At 39.3% G+C, this 25,538-nt stretch overlaps 1 protein-coding gene across 10 annotated transcripts in view; it reads right to left on the bottom strand.

Annotated features, from left to right (window-relative positions):
* LOC133536300 (ankyrin-1-like) overlaps positions 1 to 25,538 on the bottom strand; it is a 243,425-nt gene that overhangs the window by 112,957 nt on the left and 104,930 nt on the right. For all 10 annotated transcript variants that reach the window (XM_061876715.1, XM_061876718.1, XM_061876722.1 and 7 more), the window contains exons 4-19: positions 25,529 to 25,538; positions 17,494 to 17,592; positions 17,021 to 17,206; positions 16,796 to 16,894; positions 13,912 to 14,010; positions 13,661 to 13,759; positions 13,163 to 13,360; positions 12,925 to 13,023; positions 10,263 to 10,361; positions 10,033 to 10,131; positions 9,752 to 9,949; positions 6,456 to 6,554; positions 6,245 to 6,343; positions 3,422 to 3,619; positions 1,950 to 2,048; positions 117 to 215 (exon numbers count right to left, since the gene is read on the bottom strand). The exon at positions 25,529 to 25,538 is cut by the window's right edge and continues 89 nt beyond it. In XM_061876715.1, the coding sequence (XP_061732699.1) occupies positions 117 to 215; positions 1,950 to 2,048; positions 3,422 to 3,619; positions 6,245 to 6,343; positions 6,456 to 6,554; positions 9,752 to 9,949; positions 10,033 to 10,131; positions 10,263 to 10,361; positions 12,925 to 13,023; positions 13,163 to 13,360; positions 13,661 to 13,759; positions 13,912 to 14,010; positions 16,796 to 16,894; positions 17,021 to 17,206; positions 17,494 to 17,592; positions 25,529 to 25,538 (1,879 nt within the window). The remainder of the gene's footprint in view (positions 1 to 116; positions 216 to 1,949; positions 2,049 to 3,421; positions 3,620 to 6,244; positions 6,344 to 6,455; positions 6,555 to 9,751; positions 9,950 to 10,032; positions 10,132 to 10,262; positions 10,362 to 12,924; positions 13,024 to 13,162; positions 13,361 to 13,660; positions 13,760 to 13,911; positions 14,011 to 16,795; positions 16,895 to 17,020; positions 17,207 to 17,493; positions 17,593 to 25,528) is intronic.

Genomic DNA, 25,538 nt, shown 5'->3' with positions numbered 1-25,538 from the left:
TGTTTTGATCCTGTGAGTTGGTCTTTTTCAAAACTTTTGCAGCTGACTGCTTACAAAAACGGATGTTACACTTAGTATTAATATAATGGTCTTGCAAACACATAAGCAGAAATTACCCGTGTTTTGCTGTTCACGTGAGCCTGCTGCTGCAGAAGAAACTTGACCACCTTGATGTTACCATAGTGACAGGCAACGTGAAGGGGAGTGTAGCCCATCTGCGACAAACAGAGAATATTATCCAAAAATACAATTTATATAGTACATATAAAAGTTTTTTTTATTTTTTTAAAGATGGATTTATAACAAAAATAGTTAGCTGTCAACAATAACTTAAAAACCGCGTTTCCATATGAGTTGGGAAATTGTGTTAGACGTAAATATAAACAGAATACAATGATTTGCAAATCATTTTCATATTCAATTAAATGCACTACAAAGACAACATATTTGATGTTCAAAATCATAAACTTTATTTTTTTTTGCAAATAATAATTCACTTTGAATTTCATGGCTGCAACACGTGCCAAAGTAGCTGGGAAAGGGCATGTTCACCACTGTGTTACATCACATTTTCTTTTAACAACACTCAATAAACGTTTGGGAACTGAGGAAACTAATTGTTGAAGCTTTGAAAGTGGAATTCTTTCTCATTCTTGTTTGATGTAGAGCTTCAGTCGTTCAACAGTCTGAGGTCTCCGCTGTCGTATTTTAGGCTTTATAATGTGCCACACATTTTCGATGGGAGACAGGTCTGGACTGAAGGCAGGCCAGGAAAGTACCTGCTCTCTTTTGTTACGAAGCCACGCTGTTGTAACACGTACTGAATGTGGCTTGGCATTGTCTTGCTGAAATAAGCAGGGGCGTCCATTAAAAAGACGGCGCTTGGATGGCAGAATATGTTGTTCTAAAACCTAAATGTATCTTTCAGCATTAATGGTGCCTTCACAGATGTGTAAGTTACCCATGCCTTGGGCACTAATGCACCCCCATACCATCACAGATGCTGGCTTTTGAACTTTGCGTTAATAACAGTCTGGATGGTTCGCTTCCCCTGTGGTCCGGATGACACAATGTTGAATATTTCCAAAAACAATTTGAAATGTGAACTCGTCAGACCACAGAACACTTTCCCATTTTGCATCAGTCCATCTTAGATGATCTCAGGCCCAGAGAAGCCGGTGGCGTTTCTGGATGTTGTTGATAAATGGCTTTCGCTTTGCATAGTAGAGCTTTAACTTGCACTTACAGATGTAGCAACGAACTGTATTCAGTAACAGTGCTTTTCTGAAGTGTTTTTGAGCCCATGTGGTGATATTCTTCAGAGATTGATGTCGGTTTTTGATACAGTGCCGTCTGAGGGATTGTGTTGTGATTTCTCCAGATTCTCTAAACCTTTTGATGATATCATGGACCATAGATGTTGAAATTCCTAAATTTCTTGCAATTGCACTTTGAGAAACGTTGTTCTTAAACTGTTTGACTATTTGCTCACGCAGTTGTGGACAAAGGGGTGTACCCCGCACCATCCTTTCTTGCGAAAGACTGAGCATTTTTGGGGAATCTGTTTTTATACCCAATCATGGCACCCACCTGTTCCCAATTAGCCTGCACACCTGTGGGATGTTCCAAATAAGTGTTTGATCAGCATTCCTCAACTTTATCAGTATTTATTACCACCTTTCCCAACTTCTTTTTCACGTGTTGCTGGCATCAAATTCTAAAGTTAATGATTATTTGCAAAAAAAAAAGTGTATCAGTTTGAACATCAAATATGTTGTCTTTGTAGCATATTCAACTGAATATGGGTTGAAAATGGTTTTCAAATCATTGTATTCCGTTTACATTTACATCTAACACAATTTCCCCACTCATATGCAAACGGGGTTTGTACTTGAAGGTTGCGAGTCCTGGAGTGAATTAGAGCATTATTTTGTTTTTATTGATCTTACCCGTGAAGCAGCGTAAACAGAAGCACCCTGTTTAACCAGTGTGTCGGCAATGCCCACATGACCCTCCTGTGCTACAAGATGTAGAGGTGTCAAACCATTCTGGAGAAAAACACAGGGAAATATGTATCAAATTAGCAGTGGTTGTTTCCAAAATGGATTTCAAATTGAAAGCACGTGTACCTAATCTAGTTCATTAAAGGGGAACATTAAAACAATTTCAAAATGGTTAAAAACAATAAAAATCAGTTCCTAGTGGCTTGTTGTATTTTTTGAAGTTTTTTTCAAAATTTTACCGGTCTCGGAATATCCCTAAATAAAGCTTTAAAGTGCCTTATTTTCGCTCTCTGCGAAGACACTGGCCATTTCCCTGTGACGTCATACAGTGCTGGCAATGTAAACAACCAATGAGAATACCACAGCAAGATATAGTGGCATTAGCTCGGATTCAAACTCGGATTTCAGAAACTTAAGCGATTCAACAGATTATGCATGTATTGAAACAGATAGTTGGAGTATGAAAGTATTGAAGAAGAAACTGAAGCTATTGAGCGAATAGTTATTGACGCTGTTCATAGCCATAGCATGGCCGAATAGCTGCGTTAGCATCGCCGGTAAAATGTGCGGAACAAACGATCAGGACTTTCGCATCTTTTGACACTGGAGCAACTTAAATCCGTCGATTGGTAAGTGTTTTTTTTCGCATTAAATGTGGGTGGAAGGAAACGTATTGTAGTTGCAAATGCATCTACAGGTTATCCATACATCTCTGTACCATGTCTGCTTTAGCACCGCCGGTAAATAGCATGTTAGCATTGATTAGCATAGCATGTTAGCATCAATTAGCGTAGCATGTTAGCATCGATTAGCTGGCAGTCAACATCAACAAAACTCACCTTTGTGATTTCGTTGACTATCATTGCAAATGCATTTGCAGGTTATCCATACATCACTGTGCCATGTCTGCCTTAGCATCGCCGGTAAAATGTGGAGACACTCCAGCACATTCAATGGGGGTCTGGCGGCAGACACTTTCGCATCTTCGGGCCAGTGGTGCAACTTGAATCCCTCCCTGTTAGTGTTGTTACACCCTCCGACAACACACCGACGAGGCATGATGTCTCCAAGGTTCCAAAAATAGTCAAAAAAACGGAAAATAACAGAGCTGAGAGCCCCGGTGTTTGTAATGTGTTGAAAATGAAAATGGCGGGTGTGTTACCTCGGCGACGTTACATTCTGACGTCATTGCCTCCAGCGCGATAAACAGAAAGGCGTTTAATTCGCCAAAATTCACCCATTTAGAGTTCGGAAATCGGTTAAAAAAATAGATGGTCTTTTTTCTGCACCATCAAGGAATATATTGACGCTTACATAGGTCTGGTGATAATGTTCCCCTTTAAGACAACCATTGAACATATATCCAGTGTATACACTTTATATACACGGTATATCGTATAAACTGGCATGGTGCTTACCTTGTTTCCTAAATTTACATTAGCTTGCTTAGAGATGAGCAGAGCCACAATGTCGGGTCGTCCCTCTTGCGAAGCCAGATGTAGAGGCGTGATTCCTTGGAGGGACTCGGCATTGGGCGAGGCCCCATTCTGCAGCAGGCAATTGGTCACCTCCATCTGGTTCTGCTTGGCGGCTATATGCAAGGGGGTGTAACCGTTCTGCAAAGAGACACAAAGATGTCCAGAATGATGCAGGATTGGGCATTTGCTCGCATGAGAAATTGAAATGCTGATGATTACTGTACACTGTCAATTACTACATGATTGGCCAACAGTGTGGTAGATGTAAAACGACTGTGTAAAGCAGGGGTCTCAAATATTGGCTAATGTTTCAGACGTTATGCGGACCGCGCGTAGATGTGACAATTTAATGTGTGCGTGGCCCGTGAGTTCAATATGAACAGAACTTGACAGCGTCATACTACCCAACATTCTCGATTTTCACGGGAGTTCCTATAGAATTAAAGCCAATTTTTACGTAATCATGGACTGCTGCAACAACACTGTTCTTAACACTCACTGAATTCTGTACGGACAGCGTGCAGGCCAAATCGTTTGTCACATTTGGCTGAGCAGCTCACATATGTGATGTTGCAAGACATATTTGGTCGACAGCTACACAAGTCACACTGAGGGTGGCCGTAAAAAAAACTTTAGCACTGTTATAAATATGTGCCAGACCGTTAACCCACACCAAACAAGAATGACAAACACATTTCAGGAGAACATCCGCACTGTAATACAACATAAATTCAACAGAACATTTACCCACAATTACATGCAGCCCTGACTCTTCCGGGCTACAATACACACACCCACGCTACCACCACCCCACCACGCCCCCACCATCCCTACTTGCGTCGGTTGAGGTGGTGTATGTAGCCCGGGAGAGATGGGGCTGCAAGGTGTTCTGGGTATTTCTTCTCTTGTGTTTAAGTTGTGTTAGGGTGCGGAAATTCTCCCAAAATGTGTTGGTAATTTTTGTTTGATGTCGGTTCACAGTGTGGCGCATATTTGTAATAGTGTTAAAGTTGTTTAAACGGCTACCCTCAGTGTGGCCTGTATGGCTGTTGACCAAGTACGTTTTGCAGCCACACACGTTGTTCTGCACAAGTCTCATACAAAATGTTACAGAGTCGGCACGTTGGTTGTGGGATGTAAAAGCATGCGCGATGACATGTAGTGGAGTAGTAGTCCTCTATAAGGGGGTGCGCTATCCCCTGGACGTACTTGTAGGAACGCAAAGGGACAAGTAAGAATTATTAAAAGCATTTTAGAAAGCAGCAGCAATTCATAAATCCATTTAAAATATGTTCATTCTATAATACCTCAATGAAATATGAATATAAGTTCATAAACTGTGAAAGAAAATAATAAAACAATCCAACATTCAGTGTTGACAGCTAGACTTTTTATGGACATGTTCCATAAATATTGATGTTAAAGATTTCTTTTTTTGTGAAGAAATGTTTACAATTAAGTTGATGAATCCAGATGGATCTCTATTACAATCCCCATAGAGGGCACTTTAAGTTGTAGAAATCTTTATTTATAATTGAATCACTTCTTCACTTGTTTATTTTTCAATAAGTTTTTTTGTTATTTTTATATCCTTTTTTCCAAATAGTTGAGGAAAGACCACTACAAATGAGCAATATTTTTGCACTGTTATACAATTTAATAAATCAGAAACTGATGACATAGTGCTGTATTTTACTTCTTTATCTCTTTTTTTCAACCAAAAATGTTTTGCTCTGATTAAGGGGTACTTGAATTAAAAAAATGTTCATAGAGGGTACATCACTGAAAAAAGGTTGAGAATCACTGTTGTAGAGGACAGTGCAGTCACGGCAGCCCTTAATAATGTTGGCCGGGTGAAAATTGGGAAAAATTCAGGAGAATGGTTGCACCGGTAGATTGTCGGGAGGTGCACTGAAATTCAGGAGTCTCCCGGAAAAATCGTGAGGGTTGGCAAATATGTTGCTAGGGCGGGAAGGCCATTCATAGAAGGTGAATTCATTAAAAAGATTTAATGAATATGATTTAATGTTAGATTTTTTTAAGAAATCTTTTTTTGCGGCCCAGCCTCACCCAGTTTCTGCATCCAGTGGCCCCCAGGTAAATTGAGTTTGAGACCCCTGGTGTAAATCCGATCCAAATTCAAGTCCCGATCCGATACTTTGACATTAGATCATAAAACAAAAATAATTTATAGCAAGTAGCTAAAGTAAACATGATACATTTGTATAAAGCTTTTATTACGTATAGAATGTGCTAGTATTGTTGTAAATCAGATGACATATTGAATTTGTGGCATTGAATGGCGCATACCTTTTTGTTAGTGACACAGTAGTTAGTACACAATAACAAAAAAAAAAAAAGCAAAAACAACTATTAGTTCCCATTTAAATCATTTGGGTTTTGCCCTCAAAGCCTTTCGGTGCCCATAAAAAATAACAAAAAATACCAGAAAATTATTTTTGCAATAATACAAACAAGAAAAATACAAATATCGATCAAATAATTTTAGTATCGTGTATAGACTGATACTATACAAGGTAACATCAACCACTCCTACTTTACATCAAAGCTTTATTGGTTAACTTCTTGTGTAGTCCCACTTGTTGTGTGTGTGTGTAGCGTGCTTAGTCATTCTTTTTTGTCTAGTCCTCCTGCGATAATGCTACTTGGAAGAAAATTGGTTTATTTTCCACCATAATGCCGAGAATTTGTCTCTAAGATGCATTACATTATCTTCGGAATAACATTCTCTGTTAGTCTTACTCGTGCAGTGCTGTGTGCAGAGCCTCCCTTGCTGACCAGCAGTTTAACAACATCCAGGTTGTTGTGGTGAACTGCCACATGAAGGGGGGTCAGACCGTTCTGTTGGACACACACATAATGACAAAAAAGCACAAGGAAGCATGCTTATATGAGACAATAACATGACACACTGCTAATGTAGCACTTCCAAGCGCGCATAAACCTGCCTCACCTTGCCAGCTGCGTTGGGATTGGTGCCTCTCTCGAGAAGGAGCTCTGCTACATCCACCTTTCCGTATTTAGAGGCCACGTGGAGGGGGGTGAAGCCTTTCTGCTCCAATTAAACCAAATCAAAGATATGCATCACTTTTCCAAAAGGATCACATTTATACATCTAATCCGTCGAATGGTTGTACACAACCTCAATGTATTGCACCAGGTATAGTGTAATTGTTTGTGATTTGTAAATAATGACTTAATTCAATGCTGATTTTTATAATTGTATCCCCTTTACAAAAAAAGACCGTATTTATATAGTAATTTTATTTAGTTCATATTTTATGCTGAGTATCAACAACAACAATAAAAGCCAGGGGTGCTCCAAACTTTTTCCACCAGGGGCTGCATTCTGAAAGAACATGTGGGGGCCATTCTGATACTTTTTTTTTATTTTGTAAAAGGTTGTGTTGTTAAATATACTATCTCTCTCTCTCTCTCTCTATATATATATATATATATATATATATATATATATATATATATATATATATATATATATATATATATATATATATATAAAACAATAAAACATTGTACTTTGTGTCAGCTTTGTGTTATAGGTGTCAAATAATTTATTTAAATGTAGATAATGTGTTTCACTATGTAAAGGGATTTGAGTCTCTAGAGAAAAGCGCTATATAAATATAATTCACTTCACTTCAAAGCGTAGGGTTATTAGTTAGTAGTGCTATCAAATTATTATTTTACTAAATCAGATTAATCACACTTTGAGTTTGGATTAATCACAGGTTATAACTCGCTTGAATAATTTAAATTAATTTGTAAAAAAAAAACAATAACATTGTTTTTAATGTTTTACTGGAATGCTATTTATTTGTTCAAAACTTAGTATCATTTATATCTAAAGTCCAGTCTGGGTTTATTTTAGAATTAAATTTGCCAGTGAGCAATGAGGGATTAGACAGAGTCTAATCCCTCATTTTTTCAGTGACAAATTAATTGACCTGATAATTGACAGTATAGCAACAAACAGTTACTAACCGCAGATCAAAATAAATTGTGTGATTAATCTGCATGTAAAAATTATTAATTATAAATATTATACATATCAGTATAAAACTTTCATCTTTTTTGTCATTGTTGTCGCTTTGCTCTTTTTGTGACATTTTTAGTGTTTTTTTTTCAAATGTTTTTTTTAACTGTATTATAACAATTTGCTGCAAGCCAACAAAACTTGAGCTTCCCCCAGACCCCACTTTGGACACCCCTGCTGTACATTAATTGGCATTTCATTGAGTGAAAGGAGAATTTGATGGACTCTACAGAGAGAAACCACTGGTGTGATTTTAAACATGGAAAAAAAGTGCAAAATAGGATGTGGAGCACCAGACAAGCCCAGAATTACAAGGGCAAAGCTGGTCAATGATTCTCAGGGAGCTGGAACTGCAGTCACCAAGTAAAGCCTTTAGCAACACTCTGTGCTGTAATGGATTGAGTTCCTGCAATGCCCACCAGAAGACACATGTAAAGGTCTGTCTGTAGTTTGCCAGTAAAAGAATGATTCAGACAAGGCTTGAGGGAATGTGAGGTGACCATAATGAATTATTTTGGGCATCAACTCGACTTGACTAGTAGCCCAAAAACAGCATTCCTAGCCAACTTTTTTTGACCTTGAACACTTGAAATTGGACGGACAAGTGAATATCGGTACCTTGCTTGAAGGAGCTCTGCTTTGTCCTTGAATGTTTGCATTGCTTACTTCAAGACACCTTCTGCCTGAATGTATCTGGTCACTAAAGTATGTTGAATCAATGTTAATGTATATTCACAGACATTTAAATTTGTGGAAGAAAATGCAAGGAAATTGTCATGATCTCTCATGATAGTTATTAGTTTCTGGTATTTATTTATTTGTCCCTGTCCAGTGCTCTTATTTCTGTTTCCATTTCCTGTTTGCCTCTTTTCCCCCCACTAAAACTCTTGTCTGAACACTGGCTCCTTCACCTGTCACTGATTGGCGACACTTGTTCCTGGTTGGCAATCAGGATGCTTTTTATGACAGTGCTGGATCATTGTGTTTTGTGTTGCCATGTTGCATAGCTTTTCCTATGCTTCTTGTGACTGTTAAGTCTTTTTTTGCACTTCCTGCTGCAGTCCTTTTAGCTTGCCTTCGCCTACCGTCTTTGCATCCTGCGATCTACACCAATAACTCCACACGAAACATAACAGGAAGAAAAAGGTATTTAAAAACAATTCGAATTTGCTCAGTGGCCTAGTGGTTAGAGTGTCCGCCCTGAGATCAGTAGGTTGTGAGTTCAAACCCCGACCGAGTCATACCAAAGATTATAAAAAATGGGAGCCATTACCTCCCTGCTTGGCACTCAGCATCAAGGGTTGGAATTGGGGGTTAAATCACCAAAATGATTCCTGAGCGAGGTCACCGTTGCTGCTCACTGCTCCCCTCACCTCCCGGGGAGTCAACATGGGGATGGGTCAAATGCAGAGGATAATTTCACCACACCTAGTGTGTGTGTGTGACTCTCATTGGGACTTTATCTTTAATCAACCAAATATGTCAAAGACTTCCTGTTGAAGTCGTCTGCACTAGAAGAAATGTCTGACCTTTTTACTTGCCAACAACGGTCCCAGCAGACACAAAACATTGATACAACATTATTTATACATACACAGCCTTTAAAACTGACTTTGAAACAATGATGCAAACTAGTTGCATTTTTAAAGTGTGACCACGTTGATGTCCAACGTTGGATCCACGTTGTTGGTTGGGAAATGACCAAATTTCAATGGTTATGTCAACGTCACAACCTGACGTTGAATAAACGTAATCAAAAAACATGATTTTTCAAAGTTGTATTTGTGTTGTAGAATACTGGTTGGGAAATGACCAAAATTTAACGGTCAAATCAACGTCAAAACCCAATATTGATTACGCGTCGTCAAAAAGCATGTTGTTTCATCGTTACGTTTGAGTTACTCAACGTCAGGACCTAATTCAACAAATTCTCACGTACCTGCTGGGGATTTCATCACCAAGTACTAAGTCACATTTTGCTTGGTGATCACAAACTTTTTCCAGTCAATCAAATACAAGTTATTTCATAAGGTTTATTCAAATTTCTGTGTTGATATTCTGTCTCAGTTCAAAATCAACTTGGACTCAAAAATATCAATTTTTATCTCAATTGGATCAATCTACTAGTGGGTGACAATTAATAATGTTCCTATTCGAGAAATAAAAGGAAAGAGGCATGTGAATTTCACTATTACCTTTGTCAATTTGGTCTGTTGCGCTCCGGCATCTAACAAGATGCGAATGGTGTGAATGTGACCTTCACGTGCAGCGATGTGTAAGGGTGTGTGGCCTGCCGTTGTAGATGAATCAGGGTTGGCCTTGTGCTCAAGTAGCAGCTTGACAAGCTCCTTGTGTCCCATACGGGCCGCACAGTGAAGAGGGGTCTGGTCGTCCTGGAAATAGCAAGAAACAGGATATAGATAAAGAACCACAGCACTTTTCATGGCCGTGGAGATCAAAACAAGAGTGCGGGTACCTTCGCTTTGGCGTCCACTTGTGCTGCGTTCTGGAGCAAGAACTGTGCAACTTCACAGTGTCCTGCTCTGGAGGCCATGTGGAGGGGAGTCTCCACTTTCTGGATACACAGTGGATATACACAATAGCATGTTCACCCCATGGAATATGCAATTGAGACCAGTTTACCATAAACTGTACTAGTTTGAGTAGTTTAGCGGACTGCTGTAGTTACAGGGAAGATGTTCTTACAACATTGGAAGCATTAGGAGAAGCCCCTCTCTGGAGAAGGTTCTTCACTATGTTCAGATGGCCCATGAAAGCTGCTACATGGAGAGGAGTGAGGCCAGACTGTGCAAATAGAGACAGATCTACATGGTCAGTAACCGAGTGGACGAATGTAAATGTGCTGTTTGCAGTGACAGGCACATAGGCCTGGACTTTAAGATACACTGTCCCACAAATTATTACCGATAAACTATACTATTGTCAGTCTCATTTTAAAAACAATTCAAGCTCTAATGTAATCATACAGTAATACATACAAAAATAATAACCCTTTTAAAGACAATATACTTTAATTTCCCATGAGTATATTTGTTTGGAAGAAGACACAATAAAAAAACACACACAAACATGGCAATTTATCAAAAATTTCTATTTTGAATTGTCGTACTAACCTATTGACCTTTTGATTATCAGCTCAAGGATACATGCAGCTGTGACCACCAGTTATTTTTACCTGGGCTTAGTGGCAATTTTTGGGTTACAAAAATGTTATTTCACGTTGTGACAAATGTGGACATCCATTTGTTGAAACTGTTCTTTTTAAATCACTATAGGTAACACATGTTAGCAGTTAGTGATGCTCTTATGTTTTTCGGCTTAATAAAAGTAATTTGGAGAAAAAACATGTTTAAAGGAAAAGTCACAACATTATAAAAAATGCATCATTAACTACTAGGACTGTGTCGATATTGCCGTTTCAAAAATTCTTACAATACAGTAATGTGGTGGCAGGCAACGGCATCAGATGAGAACTCTGAGTACTCCCATCAGTGTCGTTTTTTTCTGGGGCTATGGAATGGGCCTATCTGAGACGTAAACTATATCTCTCATAGTACCCTGCACAGAGCGGGCAAACACAGTGGGGAAACTAATAAAAGTCAAGTGTTACCAACTTTGCGACTTTTTCGCTAAATTTGGTAACTTTCCAACTTCTCTAGCGCTTCTTTTTTTCCAAACGGGATTAGCTACAAATTTAGCAACTATTTTTTATGTTTTTGCGACATGAAAACATGTAATACTCTGGAGTTAATGTCTTCAATGCCATCATCTACAACAAGTTGGGGCTACAAGTTATACGGAAGCACCATGATGAACCATCGCCAAGGAAAATATCCTTGATATGAAACCAGGAAGCCAGTGAGGCCAAACATCAATTTGTGAGCTATTTACATTATAACAGCTAAATTGTCCGTTAATCAATAGTCTTGAAACCGATGTAAAAATGTCCACTGCAGAGGACACAGCTTTTAAACAGGGGTGTCAAAATGGTTTTCATTGAGGGCCACATGGCAGTTATGGCTGCCCTCAGAGGGCACTTGTAACTGTAAATACTACATGAATATTATTATTTATTGATTATATATATTTTTTTTGATATCACTGAAAAAATTGTCAATTTTACTGTAATTAAAAAAAATGTTGAGCATATAAATGGAAATGAAAAACAGTATCAATATTTTTACTGTAAATGCAACCATAATTTTCCCGATATGATACTGTAAATGGAAAAACTATACCACATCTCTTTTATTACGGTAAAATTCTGGCATTAAACCTACCTCTTTTTTTTTTAACAGTAAACATAGTTTTTACAATTTACAATTTGATGGATATTTTGCTCTATAATCATTAATCAAGCCAATATTTAAGTACCTTTATTGATTTAAACTAAAGCATGTTTGGAATTTATGGCATTTTAATATTTGTTGAAATATTATATCAAGATAAAAAGACTTGAAATTACTTGCTGTACATGTATTTTTTCTGTCACAATGTAAAGTTGAATTAATTTAGTTAGAAAAGACACATATTAATTCCAGTTTTTTGCGGGCCACGTTTTATGATGTGGCAGGCCAAGTCTGACCTTGTGTAAAAACTAAAAGACACCAAACTGAAGTGATTATTGTTTTCTACTTGTTACACATGATGTTTATGTTGTCAAATTAAAACACTCAACTGATGTTTTCCTTTTAATTAATTTTCTAAATTGTATACACTTGATGTTACTGCATTATTATTTTCACTTCAAAATGCCCATTTGTTGTAATAAATATGATTAGAATATTTAAGCATTATATTTGTGTTCAATTACAGTAGGTGTGTTTTGTCATGAAAGCACATGCCAGATTGGACTTTCTTATTTATTTTCCGGTGTTTGGTTTCATTTCCTGTCATGGTGTTATAGTTTGGGTTGTATTTCCTATTTGGTCTATGTGTTTTGCAGCACTTTCACCTTTTGTTCCTTGCCCTGTCAGCACACCCACACCTCATTGTTAATTAGTTCGATTTAGTTCCATCTTCTGCGGGCCAAAATATTATGTTGGTTTCTGAGTTCCTACAAGGACCAAGTTATTTTTATTCTGACTGGTACCTAATAAAGCCATCTTCTGCTTGCACTTTGCCTATACTTCTCTGCATCCTGGGTTCACGCCAACTGCTGACATAGGGCATCGTCACAATGTTCATCCTTAACACTCCTGCTACTTCATTTTTAACACTATGGTATTTTTATTGAGTCATTTATCTTTTTGAAAATATTGTAATAATACCTTGACAATATCGTACCTTGAGATTTTGATATTGTTAAATCCCTATTAACTACACATAACGGATAACACAGTCTCACCTCTGTGACAGCTTCTAAGGAAGCGGAGTGTTTGAGCAGCAAGTCCATTGACCGAATGTGGTTCTTCTTGCATGCAATATGGAGAGGCGTGAAACCATTCTGGACGCACAAAAAAAAAAATCCAACAACATCAAATATGTAAGACAGTAAAAGTAAAATAATATCATGGCAGTCTTTATTTTCTACAGATCTCAGGCATCATCTTTTTGCACATAATAAACATCCAAAAAACAATTACCAGAGCTCGAGCATTGGCTTTGGCTCCCTTATCCAGAAGAACTTTGGCCATGCGATGGTGACCACAGTGGGCTGCTACATGAAGAGGGGTTAAATGGTCCAGCGTGATATCGTCAATCTCTGCGTTGTATTGGAGTAGCTGTCTTACGCAGTCCATATGATCCCCCTGTGCTGCCATGTGGATGGGGGACAGACCATTCTGCACAAGACCACAGAGATGAGAGGAAAGAGATTAACAAACTCCCTGTCTGCATGTTGTTTATCATCTGCAGATCCACGGTAGAGGAACTTAAAAACTCAAGTACTCAATAAACATACCAGTCCTTCAGAAAGTTCAATTAAAATGCCCAAGAGAATATATTTTTTATTGAGGCTGACATATAAGTTAAGTACCAATATACTGTGTGTGTGGGGAAAGATCGTAGTAAATCAAAAGAGTCACAAGATCCAGAGCGGGGAAACTTGCTGTATCAGATGAAAGTATCTCGTTAAACCGTACCTTGGTTTTAGCTTGGATGGGAGCACCGTGTTCTAGCAGGATCTCAATGATGCGAACATGTCCGTTTCTGGCTGCGCAGTGAAGCGGAGTTAGTTCATCCTGTGTACACAACCAAACAAAGTATTCAAGGAGGGGTGAGGAAGTGACAGATGGAGTGGATAAATATTTGGAAGCTAATAAGAAATCATTGGTGACATAATGCCAGATAAGAGCAGCAAAAACAGAAAATTGCAAACTGAACAATAAATTACCTTAGTTTTGGCATCGATCTGAGCCCCTCTGTCCAGCAGGAGTCTGACCATCATCACATTGCCCCTCCTGGAGGCAATATGAAGGGGTGTAATGCCATTCTATTGATTAGGACATAGGAAAAAATAGGTCAGTAGCATCGTTAACAACCACACGTCATTAATGAAGTCAAAACATATACAGTACTGATCATTTTGTAGGGCACACTCCCCCCAGGTCAGTTCTAGCCTAACATGCTTAAAACTGACTACCCCTCCCTACCTGTTAACCTGCACCCACACACCCTCAATTTAATCACCTCACAACCTTATAAAACTTTGTGGATTATTTTAAGTAGTCCTGTTTATTTCTACCATGCATGGTGGAAGTTAACATTAATCAATGGTAGGAGGGACGATTGAATTAATTACAAGAAAAGTCAACATTTAGCATGCTTGAGCATAGCTTGGGCTTTGAGCCACCTTTGTGCACACCTGATTCCCATTTCCAGTTCATACACTCAGTGCCAGTAGATTCCTGATGGTTCATCCTTCCAGTTGTGTTCATCTCCTTTGCTTTCCGTGGGTTCTACTCATGCTTCTCTTTCCTGTGGCTCTTTACCAGCGCTGCTTTGTAGTGTTAACTGTTACCCCTCCACATCTTTTGTGTGTGTTTTTTGTTTTTTCACACCTTTTATGTGCATCCCAAGTTATTTTTCCTCACATCTTTTTAAGTGCACTTTTTGTTATTAATCTTATTATCTCCTCTGCGTTGGAGTCTTACTCAGAAAATGTCGTAAATTGGGCTATGGAGCAGTAAACTGCATGGAATGTTTTCCCGAGATGCAATAGAACTGGACCGGACATGGCGTGAAGGTAAATACATGTTTTAATTTATCTATAAAAAGGTGCAAAAAAAAAAGCGCGCACAAGGCAGAGAAAGAAAAAAAATGGCTAAGTATCAAAAACTACCACAAAGGAAAAACTATGGACATAAAACAAAAGAATCGCTAAATGTGACATGAACAAACAAAACTTACTTGGAAAGAAAAGAGCAGAGCAGCATGAACTATGAAATGGCATGAAGCAGTAAACATGGCATGAAGCAGAGTGATACATAAGCAGAGTGGGCATGAACGGAGTGATGACGCCAGAACGACCAACAGAAAGTGACAGGCCTAAATAGTCTCTGTGATTAAAAACAGGTGCGTGAGTCCAACACGTGATACAGGTGAAACTAATGGGTCGCCATGGTGACAAAACAAGGAAGTGAAAAAAAAACAGGAACTAATGGAGTCTTGAAGTAACAGAACATAACTAAACAAAACATGATCACAAGACATGACAGACAAAGCCGAGTGGACAGATAGACATTACTGTAATTGTTCATGTTATTTTTCACTATAAATAAAAGTGCTTATCATTTATTATTTATATTCCAAAACATTCAACTAAACAAATTTAGGTTTAAGTCAAGTTGTATTAAAATTGTTTCACACAAATGAACAAGGAAACAAAAAAGGAAAATAACGCCTTAAATCACGGGTGTCAAACTCAAACAGAGAGTGGCCCAAAATTTAAAACTAAACAAAGCTGCGGGCCAAAGTTGAACAAATTATCCTTTTAATAGGACCCAAACAAGTTTTGCATTGAATATTGAACAAGCAAGGCTTATATAACTTTATAGTGACATGCAAAATCCAGTTTCAAATAATAATAATTAACAAACATCAATGGCATATCAAATAAAATTTCAAATAAAAATTGAATGCCTTTTTTCTATTTGCAGCCTTCTGAAGTAGATATCAAAATAAACTTTTTCCACAGGCTAATATTAAATTTGAAAACAAAATAACAATAATGAATGAATTTAACATTCAAGCCTTGAAGTAGCAAGAGAAAGTGCATGAATAAAACGTTAATTATTGCTCAGTTTGCTACACTGATTTGCTTTAACACTGAATATGGAACAAGCAATGCTTATATAACTTAATAGTGCAAAATCAACTTTCAAAAAACAAACAAAAAAACATCAATGGTATATTAAATACGATTTAAATTAAAAAAAATAATGCCTCTTTTCGATTTGCAGCCTTCTGAGGTAAATGTCAACATTAACCTTTTCCACAGGCTGATAAATTTGAAAATAAAATAACAATAAGGTGGGCGGGGTTGGGGGCGAGGTTTGGTGGTAGCGGGGGTGTATATTGTAGCGTCCCAGAAGAGTTAGTGCTGCTAGGGGTTCTGAGTGTTTGTTCTGTTGTGTTTATGTTGTGTTATGGTGTGGTTGTTCTCCCGAAATGTGTTTTTCATTCTTGTTGGTGTGAGTTAAGTGTGGTGCACATTTGTAACAGTGTTAAACTTGTTTATAGGGCCACCCTCAATGTGACCTGCATGGCTGTTGACCAAGTATGCCTTGCATTTATTTGTGTGTGAGTGTGTACAAGCCGTTTGTATGGAGGAAAAGCAGACGTGACGACAGGTTGTAGAGAACGCTAAAGGCAAGCCCCAAATATCGTTGTCCGGGTGGAAACCGGGAGAAATTTGGCAGAACGGTTGCCCCGGGAGATTTTCGGAAGGGGCACTGAACTTCGGGAGTATACCGGGAAAATCGGAAGGGTTGGCAAGTATGAGTATTAGCGGTGAATGCGGTGTTACGGCGGCACCGCGGCTGTATAATACCAGCGGGCCAGCTCAAATGTTAATTTGATATTGCCTCAAGGGCCAAATGAAATTAGACTCCAAATTTGGCCCGTGGGCCAGAGTTTGACACCCATGCCTTAAATCCTCCTAGCCCAATGTACACAATTGTGTCCCCCTACTTCTGCAATCCAAATGTTATCCTCGCCTGGCAGAAAATGTTTGAATCACACTGATTATGGCCAGGTTTAAAAAAGGAAGCTGAGACCTTTGGGATGAAGTCTACGTTGGCTCCTCTGTTTAACAGCAGCTGGGCAACGCTCATATTCTCATAGTGGGCTGCAATATGGAGAGGTGTGAAACCAGTCTACAAAGAAAAAGATTTGTGAGATTGAAAAACAGTTTATAAAAAAGTTACACATCTGAGGAACAAAAAAATTGCAATTTCAACGTTTTTACTCTAGTATGATGGAATAATAATTTTGTTAATAACCTTGCTGAGAACATCAGGATTGGGGTCGTTCTGCAGAAGCACGGCTGCGGTGCGCGTGTCATCATTTCGAGCAGCGATGTGCAGTGCAGGGAGTCGGACCTTGCCTTTAGTGCCATAGTTGATGAGCAGTGCTACAACATTTTCGTGGCCCTGCTGGAGGGCAACTGCTAGAGGAGTGAAGCCATCCTGATGACAGAAAGGTAGGAGTGATGCAAGTGGAAAGACAAAAAAAAACAAAAAACAATCAGGGGCACTCATTTTAAATGCAGACAATCTAGTTCAATCCAATTCTTGTATCTCTTTATATATTTTTATAGCAACACCTTAAAAGGTATGGCGCATGTACTCATCATGCTACTGCCATAGATGATGTATATTTAAGGATCATTTGTATAGATCAACTCTTTACACAAAGACACACACACAAACAGACACGCACAAACACACAGACACACAGACACACACACACATACCTCAGTTGGGAGACTCTGATTGGCACTGTTCTCAAGCAGGAACTTGACCACCTCGAGGTGATTCTCCTGTGCTGCCATGTAGAGAGGACTGAACCCTTTCTGTATGAAATGATATTATACATGGTTGCAAATATACAGCACAAGGAAATCAGACCCAAACAGGACTTTAGGAAGCAAAACCTACAAACCCTGTTTCCATATGAGTTGGGGAATTGTGTTAGATGTAAATATACATGGAATACAATGATTTGCAAATCATTTTCAACCCATATTCAATTGAATGCACTACAAAGACAACATATTTGATGTTCAAACTCATAAACTTTATTTTTTTTTGCGAATAATAATTAACTTGGAATTTCATGGCTGCAACATGTGCCAAAGTAGTTGGGAAAGGGCATGTTCACCACAGAGTTACATCACCTTTTCTTTTAACAACACTCAATAAACGTTTGGGAACTGAGGAAACTAATTGTTGAAAGTGGAATTCTTTCCCATTCTTGTTTTATGTAGAGCTTCAGTTGTTCAAAAGTCCGGGGTCTACGCTGTCGTATTTTACGCTTCATAATGCGCCACACATTTTCCGTGGGAGACAGGTCTGGACTGCAGGCGGGCTAGGAAAGTACCCGCACTCTTTTACTACGAAGCCACGCTGTTGTAACATATGGCTTGGCATTTTCTTGCTAAAATATGCAGTGGTGTCCATGATAATGTTGCTTGGATGACAACATATGTCGCTCCAAAATCTGTATGGACCATTCGGCATTAATGCTGCCTCCACAGAGGTGTACGTTTTCCATGCCTTGGGCATTAATACACCCCCATACCATCACAGATGCTGGCTTTTGCGCCTATAACAATCCGGATGGTTATTTTCCTCTTTGTTCCGGAGGACATCATGTCCATAGTTTCCAAATAAAATTTGAAATGTGGACTCGTCAGACCACAGAACACTTTTCCACTTTGCATCAGTCCATCTTAGATGAGCTCGGGCCCAGCGAAGCCGGCGGCTTTTCTGGGTGTTGCTGTAAATGGGTTTGGCTTTGCATAGTAGAGTTTTAACTTGTACTTACAGATGTAGCGACCAACTGTAGTTACTGACAGTGGTTTTATGAAGTGTTCCTGAGCCCATGTGGTGATATCCTTTAGAGATTGAGGTCAGTTTTTGATACAGTGCCCTCTGAGGGATCGAAGGTCACGGTCATTCAATGTTATTTTTTTGGCCATGCCGCTTACGTTTAGTGATTATTCCAGATTCTCTGAACCTTTTGATGATATTATGGACCATAGATGTTGAAATCCCTAAATTTCTTGCAATTGCACTTTGAGAAACGTTGTTCTTAAACTGTTTGACTATTTGCTCACGCAGTTGTGGACAAAGGGGTGTACCTCGCCCCATCCTTTCTTGTGAAAGACTGAGCATTTTTTGGGAAGCTGTTTTTATACCCAATCATGGCACCCACCTGTTCCTAATTAGCCTGCACACCTGTGGGATGTTCCAAATAAGTGTTTGATGAGCATTCCTCAACTTTATTAGTATCTATTTCCACCTTTCCCAACTTCTTTGTCTCGTGTTGCTGGCATCAAATTCTAAAGTTAATGATTATTTGCACACAAAAAAATGTTTATCAGTTTGAACATCAAATATGTTGTCTTTGTAGCATATTCAACTGAATATGGGTTGAAAATGATTTGCCAATAATTGTATTCCGTTTATATTTACATCTAACACAATTTCCCAACTCATATGTAAATGGGGTATGTATAGAGCCTGCCGTTACATCTATAGGTATACAGTCACATAACGACTGAATCAGTGCCATGTGCGTATTTCATGCATTTACACATAAAATGTTAAGGCATGAAAAGATGAACTGTTAACAATGATACGATTTATGTATTATATATTTTTATACATTATTTTATTAAAGGCCTACTGAAACCCACTACTACCGACCACGCAGTCTGATAATTTATATGTCAATGATGAAATATTAACATCGCAACACATGCCAATACGGCCGGTTTAGTTTACTAAATTACAATTTTAAATTTCCCGCGGAGTTTCTTGTTGAAAACGTTGCGGAATGATGACGCGTGACGTCTCGAGTTGGAGGGGACATATTAACACAGCACCACTAGCGGCTAGAAGTAGTCTCTTCTCATCTGGCAATTACACAGTATTCTGGACTTCTGTGTTGCTGAATCTTTTGCAATTTGTTCAATTAATAATGGAGAAGTCAAAGTAGAAAGATGGAGGTGGGAAGCTTTAGCCTTTAGCCACACAAACACACGGTGTTTCCTTGTTTAAAATTCCCGGAGGTGAAGCTTTACTATGGATCAGAGCGGTCAAGCGAACATGGATCCCGACCACTTGTCAACCGGCAGGTTTTGGTGAGAAAATTGTGGTAAAAAGTCGCCTCTTACCGGAGATCAGCGGAACTTCTGTCGTGCTGCTGCTGCCGTAACTAATTCCCTTTAGAGACTGGCGTCAAGACACCCATGGACACACGCCTCCAACTATCAGGTACTATATAATCTCACTAAAACACTAGCAATACAATAGAAAGATAAGGGATTTCCCAGAATTATCCTAGTAAATATGTTCAAAAACATCTGAATCGCTCACAATGCAATTGCCTTTTTTTTTTTTTACTTTATTTATTTATTTATTTTTTTTCTAGTCCTTCGCTATCAATATCCTCAGCCACAAACCTTTTGACCTCGCTGAAATTACTGGGGAAATTGTCGTGTTCTCGGTCCGAATGGCTCTTTTTGTTGGAGGCTCTCATTAGAAACAATGTGAGGAGCCCTCACACGGGTGACGCCATCGTCCACGGCCTTTTTAGTTTACTAAATTGCAATTTTAAATTTCCCGGGAGTTTTTTCCTGAAAACGTCGCGTAATGATCACGTGTACGCTTGATGTCACAACCTGTTAGGAAATATGAGCGCTGCGCACACACACAGCTATAAGTTGTCTGGTTTAACCGCATGATTACACAGTATTTTTGACATCTGTGTTGCTGAATTCTTTGCAATTTGTTAAATTAATATTGGAGAAGTCGAAGTAGAAAGATGGAGTTGGGAAGCTTTAGCCTTTAGCCACACAAACACACAGTGATTCCTTGTTTAAAATTCACGGAGGTGAAACTTTACTATGGTTCACAGCGAACATGGATCCCAACCGAATGTCAACCAGCAGGTTTCGGTGAGAAAATTGTGGTAAAAAGTCGCTTCTTACCGGAGATCAGCTGAGCTTGTGCCGCCCTTAAAGGTGCCGTCGACTTCCCTGAGACACTGCGCATGGACACACCCCTCCGACTATCAGGTACAGTTAAACTCACTAAAACACTAGCAACACAATAGAAAGATAAGGGATTTCCCAGAATGATCCTAGTAAATGTGTCTAAAAACATCTGAATCCATCCCAATGCAATCGCGTTTTTTTTTAACTTGTTTTTTATTTTTTTATATTTTTTTTCTAGTCTGTCGCTATCAATATCCTCAAACACGAATCCTTCATCCTCGCTCAAATGAATGGGGGAATTGTCGTGTTCTCGGTCCGAATAGCTGTTTTTGTTGGAGGCTCCCAAAAGAAACAATTTGAAGATGTAAGGAGCCATCAACATGTGACATCATCGTCTGCGACTTCCGGTAGAGGCAAGGCTTTTCTGTTAGCAAGCAAAAGTTGCAAACTTTATCGTGGATGTTCTCTACTAAATCCTTTCAGCAAAAATATGGCAATATTGCGAAATGATCAAGTATGACACATAGAATGGATCTGCTATCCCCGTTTAAATAAGAAAATCTCATTTCAGTACGCCTTTAAGCAAAGTGGCCTGTTTTCTGATTGCATAGAATTAACCTACCTTAAACACTGAAAACAATTGCTGGCTGTCCTCGCATTACAATCAAATATGATCATTTAAATACTTTAAAAATGTAAAATAACGTTTTTGCATATTTGTGTAACTTTTTATTACAACTATTGTTAATTTTATTTACTAAAACAACAAATTAAGATTCAAACTGTCCCTTGGTTTTCACTAATTTTTAACAGAAAATGATAATAATAATGGTTGTTCTTGTGTAGCGCCTTCCTAGCCCATTTTTAAGGAACCCAAAGCGCTTTGACACCATCTCCACATTCACACACACATTCACACACTGATGGCGGGAGCTGTCATGCAAGGTGCTAACCAGGGGCCATCGGGAGTAAGGGTTAAGTGTCTTGCTCTAGGACACAACGGACGTGACTAGGATGGTAGAAGGTGGGGATTAAACCAGAAACCGTCAGATTGCTGGCACGGCCAATTTCCGAACTTTGCCACGCCGTCCCCAAAATGGGGAAATTCCCCAAGTCACATCCACAGGAAGTTGCGTCATTCAGAAAGTAAGCTTAATCCTTTATTTTTGAGTAGATGGTAAATTCAAAAGTTAAATTAAATGTGTTGAAACACTTCAATGTGCTAAGTGTCAACATGCATTTAATATGAAAGCCACGCGGTTATATTTCATGTACAATATTTTTGAGACAATAAGTCTCATAAGGGCAAGGAAAAACTCACACCTAGTGGGACGTCGGTGACAGTGACAATGACGACTATGAGAAACCTTGGAGAGGACCGAATACTCGCTACATTGGCCACTGGCGCGCAGGAAATTAGGCCGCTATCTTGAGCTGGTCATCTACTTCTCTTTGAGCAGCAGAAAGAAGAAGATGCCATAGCATTGTGCAGAATATTCTTGTACAAATCGACGGACCGCAAAAAACAGGGCCCGGAGAATTACTTTTCACTAGTAAGAGTGAATTTGTGAATTGTGAATTGATGATTACTGTACTGTATCTTCCGCCCGATTGTAGCTGAGATAGGCGCCAGCGCCCCCCGCGACCCCGAAAGGGAATAAGCGGTAGAAAATGGATGGATGGATGGATGTACTGTATCTATGCCCACCAGTGAAATAGTCGTCTGCTATAAGCTACTGTACATTTAGTGCCAGTGTTTTAAATATAAATTGAGATTTTATTAGTCAAAACACTGACTTAGATTATAACTGACACAATATTGATATCATAGGTATAAAACAAATAATATTGGTACAACGTTGAACAGCAAATTTAATTTGAAAATATAAACAACTGAACATCTGACTTTATAATAGTTTGTCATGAAGCTATTTTGGCTGTTGACGTATTTACAATTTTATCAAACAATATACATGAAAATAGGAAATGTTTTGGATACCTAACTGATTTGTATATGTATATATTATAAATAAAAAATAAAATAGTGTGTATATATGTGTTTAAAGTGTTTGCAAAATATATCTAGTCACAGTAATGCAGTATTGTTCATCCCACTGTGAATATTCAAATCTATCCATCCAGCCATCCGTCTTCGTCTGCTTATCTGAGGACGGGTCGCGGGGGCAGCAGCCTAAGCAGAGAAGCCCAGACTTCCTCTCCCCAGCCAATTCGTCCAGCTACTCCCAGGGGATCCCGAGGCGTTCCCAGGCCAGCCGAGAGACATAGTTTTCCCTGTGGCCTCCTACCGAGCCCTAAACACCTCCCCAGCGAGGCGCCCAAGTGGTATCCTGACGAGATGCCCGAACCACCTCATCTTGCTTCTTTCGATGTTCAGGAGCAGCGGCTTTACTTTAAGCTCCTCCTCGATGACATAGCTTCTCACCCTATCTCTAAGGAAAAGTACGACCACCCGACAGAGGAAACTCATTTAGGCCGCTGAAGCTTGTCCTTTCGATCTTAACCCAAAGCTCACAACCATAGGTGAGGATGGGAATCTAGGTTGACAGGTAAATTGAGACCTTTGCCTTCTTGCTTAGACCCTTCTTCACCACGACAGACCGATGCAGGGTCTGCAACACTGTAGACCGCCTGTCGATTTCAAGCTCCATCTTGTCCTCAAGCCGGAGATGGCTCTCCATCCTTTTCCGTGCTAGTACCATGGACTCGGACTTGGAGTGCTAATTCACATCCCAGTCGTTTCACACTCAGCTGCGAAAGCTAAAGATCCTGGCCAGGTGAAACCATCAGGACCACATAATCTGCAAAAAGCAGAGACCTAAACCTGCAGCCACCAAACCGGATCCCCTCAACTCCAAGACTGTGCCTTGAAATTCTGTCCATAAAAGTTATGAACAGAATTGTGGGACAAAGGTCAGCCCTGGTGGAGTCCAACCAACACTCACTTAAAACATGTCCAACTCACACTCTGACATCGATCATACAAGGAGTGGGCCACCACAATCAGACGGTCCGATACCGCATATGCTCTGAGCACTCCCCACAAGACTTTCCGAGGGACACGGTTGAATTCCTTCTCCAAGTCCACAAAGTACATGTAGATTGGTTGGGCAAACTCCTATACACAGTCAAAAACCCTGCCGAGAGTATGGAGCTGGTCCACAGTTCCACGACCAGGACAAAAACCTCTTTGCTCCTCCTGAATCGAAAATTCGACTATCTGGCGTAGCCTCCTCTCTAGGAAGGCTGAGGAGTTTGACCCCACGGTAGTTGGAACACAAACTCTGGTTCCCATTCTTGAAGAGAGAAACCACCACCCAGGTGTACCAATCCAGAGGCACCACCCCCGATGTCCACGCAATGTTGTAGAGTCTTGTCAACCAGGACAGCCCCACAGCATCCAGAACCTTAAGGAACTCCAGGAAGATCTCATCCACACCAGGGCGCTGACACTCAGCAGCCTTTTAACTCGGCAACCTCAGCCCTAGAAATAGGAGAGCTCACCACGGATTGTCCAGGCATTGCCTCCTAATAGGAAGACATATAGGTGGGATTGAGGAGGTCTTTGAAGTATTCCCTCTACCGATGCACAACATTCTGAATCGAGGTCAGCAGCACACCATCACCACCTTACACAGGACTGACAGTGCACTGTCCTGAGGCGTCGGATGGTGGTCCAGAATCGCTTCGAAGCCATCTGGAAATCGTTTTCCATGGCTTCCCAGAAAAGCCTCCAGAAAAGCCAGGAAGCACAGGTTTTAAAGAGTGGGTGGAGTGGGTGGAGTGGTGTGGGTGGTGAAGAACAGAGGAACAAAACTGTGATGTGATGGTAAAATGTGTGAATTAAGGTAGTTTATTTAGATTTTTTTGCACATCGTTATGTACATTTAGATAGTTTTAATATGTAGTAACTTTATATTTGTTTATAGACCGTTATGTTACCTTGTTTCTGGTAACTCTGTTCATTAATATTATTTAAGTATTTGCTTGATATTTAATTTCATTATGTTGGTTTTTGTACAATTGAATTTGTTCCTTTTTATATATATTTAAGTGATTTTAGTGTTGCACTTTATTGTTTTTCTTGAACTACGAATTATTTTTGCACATTGCTGTTTCAGGTTTTTGTTACCAAAAATAATCAAGTGAATCAGAATCAGCTTTATTGTCCAGTTATGTTTAACACACATGGAATTTAACTTCAGTAGACTGCGCTCTCTTTGTACAAAGTAAACATTAAATATGAACAATTAACTAAAAATATAAAGTAGTAATTAAAGACTAATATGTACAAGACTGATGAGACAAGATGACACTTTTACTGTAAATACAAAGCTTTATCATTTGGACTTTTCAACCCCAGGCCACTCTTGTAGCTGAATGTTTTCTACATTTTAAGACTAGGAACCATATGTGGCACTCGAGACATCATTCGTTCATTCATTGTTATTATTTATGTTCTTAACTGGGCCACGCCCATATCTTTATAAATGACATGTCATTTGTAAAGACATGCCAGGCTGACAATAGGATAATGTAAACAACACTACCAGAGCCGCAATGAGTTTATAGTAGGTGTGTGAATGATCAACAATCAATATTATTGGCAGAAATAGAGGGCCCCAAAATCAAATTTTGCTTAGGGCCCCATGGAGGCTTGGGCCGGCACTGGCAGTCAATGTGCCGTCCATACAAATTATCTCTATGGTTGCAATAAGAAAATTTGCCCATGAACAATTGATCACACATTTGAATCCTCACAACTTACATGTGACTGG

This window comes from Nerophis ophidion, linkage group LG17 (assembly GCF_033978795.1).
Source record: "Nerophis ophidion isolate RoL-2023_Sa linkage group LG17, RoL_Noph_v1.0, whole genome shotgun sequence".
Lineage (NCBI taxonomy): Eukaryota > Metazoa > Chordata > Actinopteri > Syngnathiformes > Syngnathidae > Nerophis > Nerophis ophidion.
This window is presented reverse-complemented; position numbering and strand designations above follow the sequence as displayed.